The sequence below is a fragment of the Cajanus cajan genome, chromosome 2, assembly GCF_000230855.2.
Source record: "Cajanus cajan strain Asha chromosome 2, NIPB_CcT2T_4, whole genome shotgun sequence".
NCBI lineage: Eukaryota > Viridiplantae > Streptophyta > Magnoliopsida > Fabales > Fabaceae > Cajanus > Cajanus cajan.
Window position 1 is genome coordinate 80,227,840 of NC_138518.1, and position 17,943 is coordinate 80,245,782.

At 31.9% G+C, this 17,943-nt stretch overlaps 2 protein-coding genes and 1 non-coding gene across 4 annotated transcripts; 1 reads left to right on the forward strand and 2 right to left on the reverse strand.

The window, feature by feature from the left end:
- Positions 1-7,819: 7,819 nt before the first annotated feature.
- Positions 7,820-10,394, forward strand: LOC109813516 (alpha/beta-Hydrolases superfamily protein). The gene is made up of 4 exons (XM_020377711.3): positions 7,820-8,596; positions 9,500-9,592; positions 9,698-9,765; positions 9,991-10,394. The coding sequence occupies exons 1-4, from the start codon at positions 7,973-7,975 to the stop codon at positions 10,151-10,153; spliced, it is 948 nt and encodes a 315-aa protein (XP_020233300.1). The 5' UTR covers positions 7,820-7,972; the 3' UTR covers positions 10,154-10,394.
- A 1,441-nt stretch (positions 10,395-11,835) lies between these two features.
- Positions 11,836-14,237, reverse strand: LOC109813525 (uncharacterized). Of its 2 annotated transcripts, none has more exons than XM_083069265.1 (2): positions 13,143-14,237; positions 11,836-12,222 (listed from the first exon to the last, which is right to left on the reverse strand). In XM_083069265.1, exons 1-2 carry the CDS (start codon positions 14,014-14,016, stop codon positions 12,170-12,172), a joined length of 927 nt encoding a protein of 308 aa, XP_082925391.1. In that variant the 5' UTR covers positions 14,017-14,237; the 3' UTR covers positions 11,836-12,169. The 2 variants fall into 2 exon arrangements, with proteins under 2 accessions (XP_082925391.1, XP_082925390.1); XM_083069264.1 differs by having other exon boundaries at positions 11,836-12,225; positions 13,143-14,113.
- Positions 14,238-14,485: 248 nt separating this feature from the next.
- TRNAY-GUA (transfer RNA tyrosine (anticodon GUA)) lies at positions 14,486-14,577 on the reverse strand. Its single transcript is given in 2 exon segments — positions 14,486-14,521; positions 14,541-14,577. It is a non-coding gene; the product is annotated as a tRNA-Tyr (tRNA).
- Between the last annotated feature and the right edge of the window lie 3,366 nt (positions 14,578-17,943).

Here is a 17,943-nt window from a genome sequence, read left to right on the forward strand (position 1 = left end):
AAGATTGTAGGCATGGAAATGCATTGAGTCTTAGATGTTCCCTTATCTAAGGGGAATCACTAATTTGAGAGGAGATTATGAATATATATATATATATATATATGTGATTTGTTTATTTTAGTAGGTTTTTTTTATTAATATTTTATATTTTATATCAATTTTTAACAATTTAACTGTTAAATTTAAGATTTTTAATATATAGATTATATTTGTAAATTTTTTAATTATTTAATACTTTATTTTATTAATTCATAATAATATATAAAATATTATAATTATCCGAAATAATTTTAAAAATTTTACAAATTTGATTTAAGAACATATATAAAAAAAGGTTAAGTCTCTAAATAAATATTTGTATTTTTGGTGAATTAGTCTTTGACTCTTGAAGTACAAAATTTAGGATATTCTTCATACAATCATGAGCTATGTTTGAGAATTGAGATTAAAGAGGTATTTAATAAAACAAATTTACAAACTAACTTAAACTTGTAAATTAGAATATTAAAAATTGAAAGTTAATAAATTAATTAATTAAATTAAAATTATATAATAAAACTTGTTGAGATGTTAATGACATGAAAAAATGTTGGTCACAACAATCAAAGGATGATAGAGTACACAAAAAAAAAGTTTTAAAATTTAAAATGATAAAAAGTATTTTAAGAAAATTAATAAAGATAAAAATATTAAAAACTTATAAGTTACAAGCTTCTTCAATTATTTACGAAAATAAGTTATATGCTTCCTAAATAAATTTAAATTTCAAATAAATTTATTTTTATCAAATAAGTTAGTCAAATAAAATTATAATTGTTTCATACATATTATCAAACACACTCTCGTTTTCAACATGTACAATGTTAAAAATTTTAATTTAACTTCCAGAAATTAATTTTGGAAGGGTATCCAATTTGGAAAAAAAAATATAAAAAATGTATAAAGAAAAAAAAAGGTGCAAATAACGATTACCTTATATTTTAACTGTTTGAACTGTAGGCACATGCAATTAATTATTTTAACTGATTGAACTGTAGGCACATGCAATTAATTATTTTAACTGTTTGAACTGTAGGCACATGCAATTAATTATTTTAACTGTTTGAACTGTGGGCACATGCAATTAATTATTTTAACTGTTTGAACTGTAGGCACATACAATTAATTAATGGGTTAGTACGGATTTGTTTCCATGCATTTCAAAGCACGTTCAACATAATTTTTGCTCTCACATAAGTTTGCATTCAACAAAATTAGATGATAATACAAACACATATTTAATAGTACATTAGTTCCTATTCTTTGGACTAAAATAATGTAGTAGGTAATGAATCTAAAAATAAGACTTCTGTTAAATATATATTCATACATCAATAATACACTTTCCTCATTTTTTTTCTTTATTGGTTTCTAAATACTTTTTTGGAAAGTATTTTTTTAAAGAAAATAACACATTTCCATGAAATAACCTCTTTCGAAGTAAAGCCTATTTCTGTATTTTTAACCTTACCCAACCCAAATTAATTTATAATTTATAAATATACAACTGAGTACTCAGAGAACTTAAAATATTAAATATATAAATTTAAAGGCAGTAGTAATAATAAAATAATAAGAATGATAAAAAGAGGATTATATATATATATATATATATATATATATATACTAAAAAAATAATATATTTTGAAATTATAATGACTAAAAATAATAATATTATATTTTGAAGACTAAAAATACATGTTTTGATTTTCAGGTCCAACATTATATATACAGGAACTAAAATAATATTTTTGAAAAATTAGAGGATAAAAGACAAATTTTAAATATGGGAGACAGGAAAATAATTAAGTCAAAATTTAAAATTAGTTGATATTTTGTTACATTAATTTAAATTGATGTAATCATAAAAATATTAAATATTGATTTGAATATATATAACGAACTATCGTGTAATTTTTTAAATCTTTTTAAGAGTTGTAAATTTAATATATATATTAAAAACTTTTTTATATAAAAAATGTTTAGGTGAGTTGGGTCTTGATGGCTCAGTGGAGTGGAGATAGATCTCAACTCTCAAGATTCTGTGAACACTTATAAAATACTTACGATTTATATATTAACAAAATTTTCATATCGACAGAATTCAAACTCACACTCTTTTTGAGATATAAGTTTGTTTTTCACTAATTAGACCGATCTTTGTGAACATATATTAAAATTTTTAATTTAATAATTTGATCATTAAAATTTAATGTAAAATATAAGTTATTTAATAAAAAAATAGAATATATATATTCATTTTTTTTGGGGTAAATTTATAAAAAAAATTTATTTAAATATTAAAAACTATTATCCAACTATCATACCATGAAATATATTTGCTAAAGTATTAAGTTTATTATTTTTGTCAAGAATTTGATCTCACATTAACTAATTTATCACCTAAGTTTTTATTTTTTATTTTTTTATTTATACATTGAGAAATTAGTTAATTGATAACTAACTCTTTAACTACAGTTTTTTTATTATATTATTATTTTTATAATATATTTTTCTATTTAATTTATTAGCTTGAAAAATAAGTTGATATAAAAATAAATTCATAATTTTTATTTTATAACTTTAAAGTTTTGTAATAAGAGATTATAAATAATTGGCTACATTATACTATTGGTCCTTCTATTTATTTTTAAGATTTAATTTATTTTTATTATTGTTAAATGGTTCAATTTGATCCTCTAATTTTTTAAAATGTTCAATGTTATTTTTTCATCTAAAATAACATCAATAAGGTTAATGAAATTGAAAAAAAGGATAACATTTAACATCTTTTGAAAACTATTGGTCTAAATTAAATTATTTAAAAATAGTGGGGTTAAATTAAATAAAAGTTTATTTGACATTCTAGATAAATTTAATTTTTCTTTTTACTTGTTTATGATTTCTTTTATTATATAGCTCCTTCATTTTGGATTTTCTTAAAAATTTTAAGTATTCAATTTGTTGTCATTCATGATGTATTTAAGGTAAGTAAGGGAATATTTATATTTATCTAGAAAGAAAAATATAGATAATTTTATATTCATTTTGGTTCTAGTATTTTTTAAATGTTCAATTTGGTCTTAATATTTTTAAAATGTTTAATTTGATCCTCTAATTTGAAAAAAATTGTTAAATATTGTCATTGCATCAAATTTTATTAAAGCTATTAATGTCAATTTGGATGGAAATACAACATTGAACAGTTTTAAAAAATTAAAAGAGTAAACTGAACCTTTTTAAAAATGGGACTAAATTAAATTCTTAAAATAAATAATGTCTAAAAATATAATTTATCTTAAATATTCTAAAGATGTATAAATCCATCATGCGATACAAATTAAAGAGTATACGTACATTATCGAAAACAAGATTTTAAAAGATCAATTACATTATGAAAAAAAATATAGATTAATTTTTACATGTACTTCGAAATCAAATTCATAGTGCAAACCACACGTAAGCCAAAAAAAAACTTAGATAATTAATTTTTGCACATACTTCAAAACCAAATTCATTGGTAAGAATGTCAACAGGACGTGACAGATACGGGTGGTAGCCTTCTATTATCATTTTCATATCCATACAAATATCCATAAAGTGGGCACCTACATATTTTTCAATATACATGAATATTTATTTTAAATAAATATTTATCATTTACTCGTCTTCATATTCATAGAATATCCATTAAGTAACTACTCGCATATTTTTTAATATTTGTGGATATTTATTAAACAATTTTAATGTTGTCACCACGTGCTTGAGTTTGAAAATTTTGATACCATTTCCTGGTGTAAGAGACGCTTAACCCAAGGGAGGGACAATTCTCTAGACAATTTACAGTCAAGACAATATGAAATTAGTATAATTGTGACAAATTCAAAAAATTCCACGTTTTGCTCATATGTCTACTTGTAAATGTGCTCACTATTATTACGTGTCTTACATACAATTTGTTTACGATAGAAATACATTTTCAATGTGTACAAATAATTGTTTAGAGAGTTGCATAATGAAAAATATTGGTCACAATATAATGATTCACAAATTTGTCTAAATTCAAACATGAAAATAAATAAATAAAGGTCATTCATAATTCTTATGTATACGCATAGAAATAAATATGAGAAAACAAGATCAACCAAAAAAATGTCTCATGTATAGGAATCTAGGTCATACAAAGAAAAAATGTCATTATTACGTGAGAACTTCCCGTCAATAATAATAATTTCTATTTATATTATTGTACTTTTTATTTTGTTATTTATGTTATTTTGTTTTAAAGTTAATTTTAACAATTTTATATATTGTTTGATATCTTATTTTTACTGACTATGATATATTAACAATGTTTATGAAAACAATATTTTTACTTTTTCTGAAAAAATTATCCAACACGCGTATTACAAAATTTATCAATCATCATTAAAAATATTATATTTATAATAAAAACAAATATACTTAAAAAAAAAATATTTATACATTAACTATTTTTTAAGCTAATAATTTAAATAAAAAAGTATTATAAAAATAATAATATTAAAAAATAAATTTGTAAAAAACTACAATTGAAAAATTGGTTACCGGTTAACCAATTTATCGGTGCATGAAAGTTTTTTTATAAACTTTGGTGAGAAATTGATTAAAAGGATACCAAATTTTTTAACATAAATGATAAATATAATACTTTGATAAATATATTTTAAGGTATGATTTTTTTCTCTCTTGATTTTACATCGGTGTTTTAAAGTTTTAATTTAAGCTAATTAGGTAGTAAAATTTGATTAATGATTATTTTTGTCAACAGTCAAACTCGATATATATTATTTTGGCAATTTATTAATATTTAAATAAAAATTCTGTATTTTTTGTTTAGGTAAAGTTTTATTGCTTTTTGGTAAAGGTCTGACATTATAACTTATATGTCTTTCTATCCACGCGTTTATTTGTTTAATATAATTTTATTAGGAGCTGTCTCGCGTTCGATGCTTATTAAGTACATTGTCATTTTCAATCTTTATCAAAGAAAATTTATTCTACAAACTAATTATTTTAGGTGGAAAGAGAAAAGTCCGTTCACCGTCACAGGAGAAATATTAATTTATTAAACTGCTTTTAAAATGTTTAAAATAATAAATTTATACATATATTATACAATTTTTTTATAAATAAAAAATATAGTAGATGATAAATAAATAAAATATTATAAATTATATTAATAACATAATTAAATAATTCTTAATAGAATCCCTTAAAAAAATTCTTAATAGATTAATAAAAAAAGTAATATCATTCATAGACAGATAGTATGACACTTTGATGATAAGGTTTAAAATGTGACTCTATGCTAAATATAATAATTCATTATCTTCAAGATAAATAGAACTATTTAAATTATTTAGTTATTTCTTTTTGTTATCATAATTAAAACATTATATCATATTATATTTAACATTGATAAATGTGTTTATTGTTTTATTTTTAATTAATGTTAAATTTAATTTGAAAGGAATAAATAATATTTCTTAGAAAATAATTATATATATAATTTATTATTTAATATATTTTTCATATATAGATATAAAAAATAGAGTTAAAAATAAAATTAAAACACAAAAAGTAAATTATCATTTTAGTAGTCTATAGTTTATTTCCATAAAGTTACTTATTAAAATAAGAATTCGATGATTAACCTCGTTATGTATTGTGTTTCCTCCTCTTCTTTGATTATCGTGAGAGACGACCATACCTCCTTCTGTTATGTGGATTGGTCAGGTAAGGCTTCGCTTTGTAGTAGCATAGATAATGTACACATTGTGGATTTAATTCTCACAGTTAATTAAGGACATGTACGTCAGTAACAAATGGTGTCTTAAAGACTTATATACCTCCATACTAAACTAGATTATTGTTGCTAAGTTAAAGGATATAAGGTACCATTTCAATAACAATGTCCCTAATGCATTGGTTTGGGATAACGTTGATGACACTTGTTGGATAAAAACAAGCTACAACTGAATTGTCTTTAAAAGGCTCGGCATATATGACATAACATCCCAATCTTGGAGATGGCTATGGAAGACGAAACTACCAAAGAATGTAAAGTTTATTTATTGTTTTGCATGTCACCAATCAGTCTCAAGCATGAATAATCTCCACCATAGAAGAATGGCACAATCTCTAGTTTGTAATTGATGTAATAATGAGTGCGATTTTTTTTTAAATATAGTTAGAGATTGTCCTTTTTCTCAATCATTGTGGATTGTTTTAAGGTTCACTCAATCAACATTTTTTTGACTATAACAACACTTAGATCAAGAATGATGTCGATACCCACAATTCCCATGTCTTTGCGCGAGGTGGTTTAGTGGGTCTAAAGATCACATCATAACTAGGTCATAGACAACAACTAGGCAGTATTGTTCAATGCCCCGAGACTCTTCTATGGTTGAAACCAACTTCCTATATATGCTTTCATGTGGCTCTATCTGGTCAACACCTAACCCCTTTAGTGCAATGGGTTCGCTGGCAATCGCAAAGACATTATAGTTCTTAAGATAGATGGAAGATGTATATATAGCCCAAGAATAATTGGAGTTGGGGGTCTTATGTGAGATGCAAACGATATCTAAAAATTTGGTTCCATAGGGTACTTAGGCATATCCACCAACATGCATGCAAAACTCATGGCAATCTATTAAGGCCTTGTTAATGCATGGGAGAAAGCATACAAAAGTTTATGCTACTACACTAATTCCATGCAAGCAATTCACACCCTTTAGCAACAATTATTGTTGACTCATATCTTTGCCACTAATTGCTTGAATATTCAGGATGTCCTAAACTAGGACTGAAATGTTGAAGTTATCTACACTTTACATGAAGACAACTCATGAGCCAATATCATAGTCAAGATGGGCTTTTCCCTAGATGAACCACGACTCCTTTTAGAAGTTTCATCTCCTGTAGTGTCAGAGGCCCTCCTTGTAGATGCCATAGGAACTAGTGTTATCCATATGTAGTTCATTTTTTTTGTCATTTACCTTCCTTTTACAAAAAAAAAAAAAATAATAATAAAACAAGATAGCTTATAAGATGTTAATTTTTTTTAATCATTTTTTATCTTTGATAATTTATTTAATATTTTTATCTCTAAAAATATTAGAAATATAATCTTAATTAAATGATAAGTATTCTAAAAATAACATCATTAAATAAAATGCAATTAATTAATATTTATTTATATTTGAGTTCAACAATCATGAAAACTTTTTTTTGTTTATATTTAAAATCAGAAAAATATATTATAAATTTTATAACTTATATATTAATTTTATCTAACACAATCATTTTTTTTAGATGACTAAATTTAATTTTTTTAGTGATTTACAATTGTGACAACCCATAAGTAAAATATTTATGTAAAGTTATGTGTCACACCAACATTTCAATTGTCATATTAGTTTGCATCTATCTATATATATATATATTAAATAGTTAACAACAATAACAAGATACTGATAAATGGATGAAAATTGTACCATTTTACAATATAAATGACTTGACCACACTTAAAAGTTGAAAAAAAAAAAAGTTTTACACGTGACTAAACATGCAATTAACCCTTTAAGAAAACTGGTTTTTCTTGACTTTTTTTAAAAAAAAGGTAAAATAATATTTTATTAAAATAAGATCTTAAAAAATATTAAAATAAAATTAACTAATCGCACATAATAAAGAAAAACATAAGATCTTTTTCTTTCCTCCGGGCAGTGACCAGTGTCCTCTAGAATCCCTCACTCTCGAGTCTCGAACAAAACGCACGCACGCAAAACACAAAAAGCAAAAAGCAAAAAGCAAACCACACTCTGCACTGTTTCTTCATCATTGACCAATCATATCAGTCTCTCGCACACACACACACAGAGGGATGGCGGGGTGTTTCAGCTTCACAGCCACGCGCGACACCTGCTTCCGCTATTCCTTCTCCAACGCGGGCCTCAAGTCCACCACCACAGATCTCGGCGACGGCTCCATCATCCACTCATGGGCCCCCAAGGCCCACAACGACTCCAAGCCCACTCTCCTCCTCCTCCACGGGATCGGGGCCAACGCAATGTGGCAGTGGAACGACTTCGTCTCGCCCCTCACGCGCCGCTTCAACGTCTACGTCCCGGACCTTCTCTTCTTCGGGGACTCCTACACCACCCGCCCTGACCGCTCCGAGGCCTTCCAGGCCCACTGCGTCATGGGCCTCCTCCAGGCCCACGGAGTCCGCACAACCAGCGTGGTCGGGATAAGCTACGGCGGCTTCGTGGCCTACAGCCTCGCCGCGCAGTTCCCGGAGCGCGTGGAGAAGGTGGTGCTATGCTGCGCCGGGGTTTGCTTGGAAGAGAGGGACATGGACGAAGGCATGTTTCAAGTGAAGAGTGTCGAAGAAGCTGTTGAAATTTTGTTGCCGCAGACGCCGGAAAAATTGAGGCAGCTCGTGCAGCTCACGTTTGCTAAGCCTATCAAACTCATGCCAACTTGTTTCCTCTCTGATTTCATTCACGTGAGTATCTCTATCTCTCGTCAAATTAAAGATCAATTAATTTTTGTTCAATTGGCCCTGAAAATTGTTGGACCGATTTGATGTTTCAAATTTATATTCTTTCTTGCCAAAGATTAATGGTTTCTTCATGATCTGGCTTCACACAGTTCGTGTAATTCTATTTGCTTTAAAAGCGGAAGCTCTGTTTTTCTTCATAATTGAATGGTGGTTGATTAGACATGGTCATGGTACTCAATAGGGTAAAACTATTGTTAACTAATTAACGGAAAACTGAAAAATAGCTATTACTTTACCTTGTCTTCTAATCACACACGTAGGTTTGTTTTGACTTTACTATAACTATTTTGAAATTCAATTCATACAATTGTGATTTCTGAACTGTTGAGGGTGGTGTATGACGATTAAATCATTGGAGTATTGTTTTACACCTTCAGGGTGGGGGCGTATTTTGAGGCTGAATGTTGTAATCGATGTTATTACTGATAATTGGAAACTTCAACTGGTTTTTTGGGCAATTCCTTGTGCTCTAGAATGTTGAAGTGTACTTCCCATTTGATTTTTGACATTTGGATTGGTCCCATTGGAGAAAGATTTGCTCTTTTTATGTTGTCCTTTAATTGATGATAACTTGTGTCTGCTTGTGCGTTGTCTGATTGCTGGATTTGGATGGATCCTCTTTTCTACTACAAAATAGGGTCCTCTTAGAGAGAAAAAGACACTTATATAAGCATGTATAGAATTTATTTAATAAAAATTGTCTTTCTCTCTTTAATTCCAACTGTACATGATTACTCAGAATAAGAGAGGATCCAAACTTCTGGTTGTCTATCCCTTGTCGTGAATACGCATGCAAGGATTGTCAGTTTACCAAAAGTTAGTTACTGAAACTGGTTTTATTTGCAGGTGATGTGTACGGAAAACCGCCAAGAGAGGAAAGAACTAATCGAGACATTGCATAAGGATAGAAAACTTTCTAATCTTCCCAAGATAACCCAGGTTTTTTCTTCTCTCTTCTGATTTTACATTATGAGTTAATTTCACTCACCACTTTGCAATCTTGCACTGTAACTTCTCAAATGGCATATGATTTCAATGATGCAGCCTACGTTAATAATCTGGGGAGAACAGGACCTGGTATTCCCAATGGAATTAGCTCACAGACTGAAAAGGTGATTTCAAATGATTTTAGCGCACTTTTAATTTTATGTTCAAAACATCTCTTGTCTCTTCAGCTTCGTTGGCTAATGTTTTACCGTTTTGGTAAAGACATCAAACGGAGTAATCGCGATCCAGATATCAGTATAACATGAAAACATAAACAACGTATTTTATTTTGTTATACACTCACACAATTGTTTAAACTTCAATTCTGTTTCTTTTCCCCTGGTGTTTAGGCATCTGGGAGACAACGCACAACTAGTGGTTATTAAGAATGCAGGGCATGCACTGAATGTAGAGAAGCCGAAGGAGATGTACAAGAATTTAAAATCCTTCCTCATTGATCCCATCACTCCAAATGTGCAAAAGAACCACAGTAATGGTCGCAAGATGGATTAGCACTTAGCAGGGTCAGACTATTGAAATGGAAGAGATTTAATTTAAGGCATTGTGGATTTGCTTGTGTGTCTATTTGTTTATACTTTATACGCTGTTATCAGCCATGCGATATATATATTTTTTCTTGGATAGGAACGAGAGGGATAGTTGGAAAACTGGTTATTTGTAGAGAACGAGAACAGTGCATCTGCTGCCAATTTAAAAGGATGTAGATGAGCATCAGAAAAGAAATTTTAGGCCATCCGCTCTAAATTCATCATTCGGGAAACAGTGCTACGGTAGGATCTAGAAAATTTAGATAATGGGACAATATCTTTATAGTATTAAAAGTTTTACATATAATTTTTAAATATATAAATATATATTATAATTATTTTTTATAAATTTTTATATTTAATATTATGATTTAAGATGAAAATAAATTAAGTCAAACTAGATTATATTATAATTTAATAAGTTTGAATTTAACTTTTTTTAAAAATACATGTCTTAAAGATTTATTTATTTGTTATAGATATTTTTTTTAAAATATTTTGTTAAAATTATAATCTTAAAGACCTGCTTTATAATAATTTTAATATTAATAAAAATATAAAAATAAATATGTTAAATTGTATAAAAATCAAGTTTAATTTATTTATTATATAAACATGTTTTTAATATTTAATATAAATTTTTGGATGATAATTTATTTTAAAATATATTTTATAATAAAAATTCTACATAAAACATAAATTATCTAATCTTTTCTATTTTGATTTTTTTAACCAATGTATATAATCTTACCATTTTTACTATTTTAATTTTTTTAATCAATGTATATTATAAATAGAAAGTACAAAAAGTAAATATGTATGTCATAAATTTTATTTTTTCAAAAATTAATTTTTTAATATATTCATTATATATGTGTGTGTTATGATTAAAATTTTTTAAAAAATTGATTCGTTATTAAGAAATATTTTTTATCACATATGAAAAATCTCTTTAAAAAATTTGACAAATATTAAATAAATAAATATTTCTTCTGAATTTATATTTTATATATATGATAATTTAAATATATATATATATTTATTAGAATATAATTTTTATTTTTAAAATATATTATTTGTTTAAATAAAAAAAATATGTATGAGTAAAATGGGAGTGGGGCAAGTGCCCCCACTATCATGTATGTACATCCGTCCCTGGATAGAATCTGATTCAAGGGAAATAACAGGGATTGCATATGTAATATGAGGAGCTGGTGTGGTGTGTGTATTTCAACACTTCTCTGTATATGCTTTTCAAGTGTGCGTATTACACATATATATGTTGTCTATTTCTGTTTCCCCTACTTTAATTTACCATTTTATTTGGATATTCGTTAATTTGGGAAAAAAAAATATTGGTATTACTCGCAGTCATTGTTCTATTTGGCAGTTTGAAAAAGAGAGAAAAAGGAAAGAAACAACATAACATGAGAAGGAAGAAGAAACAAGGAATAAAGTGGAGGGTAAAGTTAATAAAGAACCCCTTTGGGCCTTGGCCTTCCCTTACATTCTTAGTTTCTTACCCCTCCAATCAAACTGTAAGTGTGACATTCTCAATTTTTTTATCCATCCTTTTTCGGCTTTGAGTTGGATAAATTAACCAAAAAGAATTGCAAATAATGTAAAATGAAATAAAGTCAGAGAAGATAATAAAAAAAATACATCTTAAAATATATATTACCAACAACTTTTTTCTAAAACATTTAACTCCAGAGTGATTGAATTCTAGTCACTGAAATATCCACAGAAAATACGTACGGATGATTTAGCAAGGTAGGGTTATTCTCACCAGTTTGGTGCTCCCTTCTTTGATCATAAACTATTTAAACTGAGAAGAAAAAAAAAGAATCCACGAAAACAACATAGGAATGGATACAGAATACCTTTATTCCATTTGTTTAAATGCACTTTTCTAAAGCAACTTTTACTAATTAAAAAAGGTTGATGATATCCTCCAGTGAATGGCTCCCCTGAATCCTGATCACACTAAGCTCAAAATGATACCAGCCAAAATAGAACTCCAAACATACCAAGCTGCTGAACGTGCACAAAACAGAAGATTAATCAAGATCAATAATACAGGTACAAGTATAACTGTATAATTTATTTATTTATTTCGCTAGAGATAATATTATTATAAAGCGTGTTGCTCTTTCGTATCTGATTCCCTACACGTATACAAGAATCATATTTAACCATCACTGTGGTTTATTATATTTACACTACTTTCGGTTAAAAAAAAAGATTAAAAAAAAAGAAACACAATTCTCAAAAGAATATATCCCTTTTCAGTTTTTACTCAAATGTGAATATGATAGTGTAAAAAAGCCTAATCTTAACCCTAAACCACATAATTATAATTAACGAATGATTTCAAGAACATAGAATTTTTTTTTTTGATTATTTGTCGTAAATAAGTTGAACTACACAAGTATAAGTTTTTCTTGTTTCTGAAATGAATTCTTATTATATGCGTGTGTGAAGAGTTTTTCTAAGAAGGAAATTGTTTTACAGCACTCGTAAAATCTTATTAAGAATGATTCAATCATGTAACTTTTCAAGCGGCCGGGTTATATAATTTTAAACATCAATTTTGAATAAAATTTTTCATAATTTTTTTAGAAAGAAAATAATAAAAAAAATCAAAATAAATTTTGTCCCGGCCCGAACTAATAAAGCATATTTCTTTCTATCTTTCAATTTTGAATAAATTTACCGAATAAATTAAACCCTTATTTATATCGATCATTAATTATAATACTTGACATGCATGCAGTTACGCGGGTAAAAAAAATATCATCCTGACTCGAACGAATCTAGGAAAAGCAAGAGTCATTTTCCTCACGTACGTGTAGGAATATATGAAAGGCGAAAGAGTGAAGAACACGAACAAAACGGGACAACATTTTTTTGACAGTATTTGAAAAAGAAAAAAAAAAAAAAAAAAAACTTACGAGTGAAGATGAGACGAGAAGAGTTAGAGTCGTCCCAAACGTAGTTCTGGTTCTGGTTCTGGTTGTAATTGGAGCAGTCCAAGCTAGTGTTATAGCCTCCTTTACAAACACAGAGAAAGGCATTCCCCGGCGGCGCAAAGCCGCATATTCCACCGCTACTCTGGCAGGCACTGCACTTGGTGGTGACATAGTTATTATCCAACGCCCCACCGAAGGAGTACTTCAAGGCGATGCCGTAGAGCCAGTGAGTGGGATCAGTAGGGTTATCTCCAAGCGACATAACGGAAGCGTAGGCGCTACATTTCATGGCCTTGAGGTCGAGCTCGCCCTTGGCGTCGAGGTTGGCGGGGGAGTAGACGCAGCAGGTGTTGGTGGGAGGGAAGAGCGGCATGTTGAGGGAGAGGACGGCGGGGCAGGCGTAAATGGCGGCGCAGAGGTAGTCGAAGGAGGGGTCACAGAGGGGCGAGGATAGTGAGATGGAGGGTTGGCATGAGAGGAGGAGGAAGGTGGAGGAGGCGATTTGGAAGGGGGAGGACCAGTCGAGGCCGAAGTTCGAGGGGGAGGGGTGCATGGAGGCGCAGGTGGACATGGAGGGAGGGGTGAGGGTGAGGGTGGCGGTGGCGTAGGAGATGGAGCTGATGGGGTAGGAGGCGCTGTGGGTTCTCAGGAAGAGTTGGTCGCCGGTGCCGTTGGAGGCGCACGTGATGTAGGGGCTGAAGAGGGGGGAGCCGCACCCGAGGCCTGTGCCGAAGGGGTACTCCACATGTGTGGACCCGCACGTGTCGCGGCAGCCTGTCGGTGTCGATGTGCAGATGTGGAGGAGAAGGAGGAGAGTCGAGAGAGAAGCTGCTGCTCCTGCCATGCTTGATATCATCTTCCTCTTTCTCTCTTTTCGGACTCGTGGGTTTTATTTTATCACATAAAGATTCAGGTAAAAATAATATTTACAAAAAGGGGAAAAAAAAAAAAAAAAAAAGGTGAGTTGTTTTGGGAAAATTGAGGTCACTTCATCACTAGCGTGCAACATCCACTATTTCTGTTATAAAATTGACAGTAGATTACTACTGTAAATCAAAATGCTTAATTGAAAAGTTGTGAAACTAAAATTGGATTTAAGCCAACCATTTATGTTAAAAAAATTATCAACTACAGTAATTTTTTCACAGATTTATATAAAATTAATGCTTAACTTTTCATGGAGATGTTTGTTAAATGCAAAAAAAATAAATTAACTAAATGTCAGTTATAGCTTTTTGTGATCGACTAAAATGTCAATACCTGAACAAATATTAAAAAAAGACTAAACTGTAGTATTGTAGAAGCAACAAAAGTTTCACTAAAATTCCGACCTGCCGGATTCGAACCAGCGACCTAAGGATACCAGCAAGGGAAACCCAACTACAGTCCTCCGCTCTACCAACTGAGCTAAGGTCGGATGTTATACGTCTGCAATATAAGTAAAATTTTATATCATAAATTGTCACTTGAAAATGGTCAACGTAATTATCAATCAGTGTGAAAAAACTACCGTCCAAATCAAGAATATATATATATATAATTTTTGCATGCATTTTGTGTAAAGTGCAATTATCTTAATCATACTAGTCAAGTGAAAAAAATTACTCAAAATATTAATAAGGCTATCGTAATCACACTAGTTGTTAATGGTGGAGTTGTTTAACTCACACTTGGAGTCACTTAAACTTACTCATAGGTTTCTTATTGCATAAGATTTTATTTGGTGAAATATTTTGTTATTTTTTTATAATAAAAATCAAATTGAGTATTGTTCCGGTATTGGAGACCGCCGCCGAAGAACCCTTAGCGATACCGAGCTAAAAGAACTTGACAGCAGTCTTGACCTAGAACATTCGATGAGAGTAACTTGCTGCCTTAGACCTAATCATTGCTATATATCACGGTGTGACGTTATAGACATGAATCGCACTTATGATCCCATAAATCACGCCCCATTATGGACTCGTAACTCCCAGTATTTATTACTGTTCCCACGGATCGTGGGATCTTATTGATTGTCCGAGTGAGCCAGTTAATCTCCCCATATTTGGGTCCCTCTTGTGTGATCGGCATTTTTCCGACCTGCTTCTGATCGGCCAATATGGTCGGCCAATGGGAGACCACCACGGTACATAGCCCTCCATGCTCGAGCACTAAGGTGCAAAGAGCATGTTAGATCGGTATTTTACTGACGTGCCTTGGATCGGCCAATATGGTCGGCCAATGGGAGACCACCACGGTACATAGCCCTCCATGATTGAGCACTAAGGTGCGAAGAGCATGTTAGATCGGTATTTTACTGACGTGCCTTGGATCGGCCAATATGGTCGGCCAATGGGAGACCACCACGGTACATAGCCCTCCATGATCATATAAATTCCGACCTTAAAGTGCTCTTCACAGCAAAGTGGAGATTGTAGAAAATTCTGACCTTAAAGCGCTCTTCACGCCAAGGTGTAGATCGTTGAAATTTCGACCTTAAAGCGCTCTTCACGCCAAGGTGTAGAGCTGTCAAAACGGGTAACCCGGCCCGGCCCGGCCCGGCCCACCACGGGTTGAGCCTTTGGTGGGCCAACCCAACCCGGCTCGTTTATTGGTGAGCTAGAAAAAGTTGAGCCCGGCCCGGCCCACCACGGGTTGGTGGGCTAAACGGGTTGGCTCACCTAATTTAAAAAAATCACCTAATTTGAAAAAATATAATCAGGTATTTGAAACTGTAATTAACACCCTTTCTTTCCTTTTCTTCTATATATAAAAATGACCCCTTATTTCCAAACATTTATTTGGCTTTGTAGAAAGTACGTCAGATCTCATTTATTTCCAAACATTTATTTTATATACAATGTTCCAAAATAGTTAACAAAAGACCAATATGACCGCAGTTACAGAGACCTCAAAAGCCACAATATTTTAATCGTAATTCTGGTTGTTGACTATGGGCATATTTGAATAAGTTTTTCAAAAATCACTTCCAAAAGAACAAGTTTTACCTTATCTAGTCAACGTGTTTCAATATCTAAGCATGAAACCGAAAATGGAGGCCACAGTATCCTCCTTTTCTGAAAAATCAAAATTTGTTGACGCAATACTAGAATTTACATATGCAGGAAATAAACGTCTGCCAGTACCTGAACTGAAGGCTGAAGCTAAAGGAGGAAAAATTATTCGTGAGCAGTTCGCGAGTTCACCTTCTGGCGACGTCGGAGTTCCACGCAAGGCCGATGAGAGTGAAGACGGCGAGAGTGAAGACGGCAAGAGTTCACCTCCTGGCTTGCGACGCTGACGAGGGTGTGGGTGTGTGAGAAATGAGAATGAGAACATTAGGGTTACGGTGTAAAAGATTTTAATTTTGTTTGGCCCAACCCAATAAGGCAATAACACAAGTTTTTTTTTTATGGGCTGGTGGGTCAGCCCGGCTCACCACGGGTTGAACCCGGGTGAGCCGGGTTGTTAGTGGGCCGGGTTTAAAATTGGCCCGCACTGAAATTTGTAAAAAAATTTTAGCCCAACCCGGCTCGAACCCGTGGTGGGCCGGGTTGGCTCACCGGGCTGAGCCCATTTTGACAGCTCTACCAAGGTGTATATCATTAAAATTCCGACCTTAAAGCGCTCTTCACGCCAAGGTGTAGATCGTCTAAATTTCTGACCTTAAAGCGTTTGTTACGCCAAGGTCTAGATTGTAAAAAATAAAATTCTGACATTAAAACGCTTTTCACGCCAAGGTATAGATCGTTAAAATGTCGATCTTAAAGCGCTTTTCACGCCAAGGTGTAGATTATTAAGAATGTCGACCTTAAAGCGCTCTTCACGCCAAGGTGTAGATTGTTGAAAAATTTTGATCTTAAGATGCTTTGACGCCAAGAGACGTAGATCGTTAAATTGTCGACCTTGAAGGGCGTTTTTTCTCCAATGTACAGGTTGTTAAAATCTGCCGTTAATGCGACATCGTGGCCAATGTATGGGTCGTTAAAATGCCGACCTTGAAGGGTTTTTTCGCCGAAGTATGGATTGTGCCGACCTTAAAGCGCTCTTCATGCCAAGGTGTAGATTGTTGAACGTGTCTACCTTAAAGCGCTCCTCACGCCAAGGTGTAGACTGTGCCGATCTTAAAGCGCTCTTCACGCCAAGGTGTAGATTGTTGAACGTGTCTACCTTAAAGCGCTCTTCACGCCAAGGTGTAGACTGTGCCGCCCTTAAAGCGCTCTTCACGCTAAGGTGTAGATTGTTGAACGTGTCTACCTTAAAGCGCTCTTCACGCCAAGGTGTAGATTGTGCCGACCTTAAAGCGCTCTTCACGCTAAGGTGTAGATTGTTGAACGTGTCTACCTTAAAGCGCTCTTCACGTCAAGGTGTAGATTGTGCCGACCTTAAAGCGCTCTTCACGCTAAGGTGTAGATTGTGCCGACCTTAAAGCGCTCTTCACGCCAAGGTGTAGATTGTTGAACGTGTCTACCTTAAAGCGCTCTTCACGCCAAGGTGTAGACTGTGCCGACCTTAAAGCGCTCTTCACGCCAAGGTGTAGATTGTTGAACGTGTCTACCTTAAAGCGCTCTTCACGCCAAGGTGTAGACTGTGCCGACCTTAAAGCGCTCTTCACGCCAAGGTTTGGGTCATTCAAATGTCGACCTTACAGTGCTCTTCACACCAAGGGATTGATCGTCGAAATGCCGACCTTAAAGTGCTCTTCACACCAAGGTTTGGGTCATTGAAATGCCGACCTTAAAGTGCTCTTCACACCAAGGTTCGGGTCGTTCAAATGTCGACCTTAAAGTGCTCTTCACAC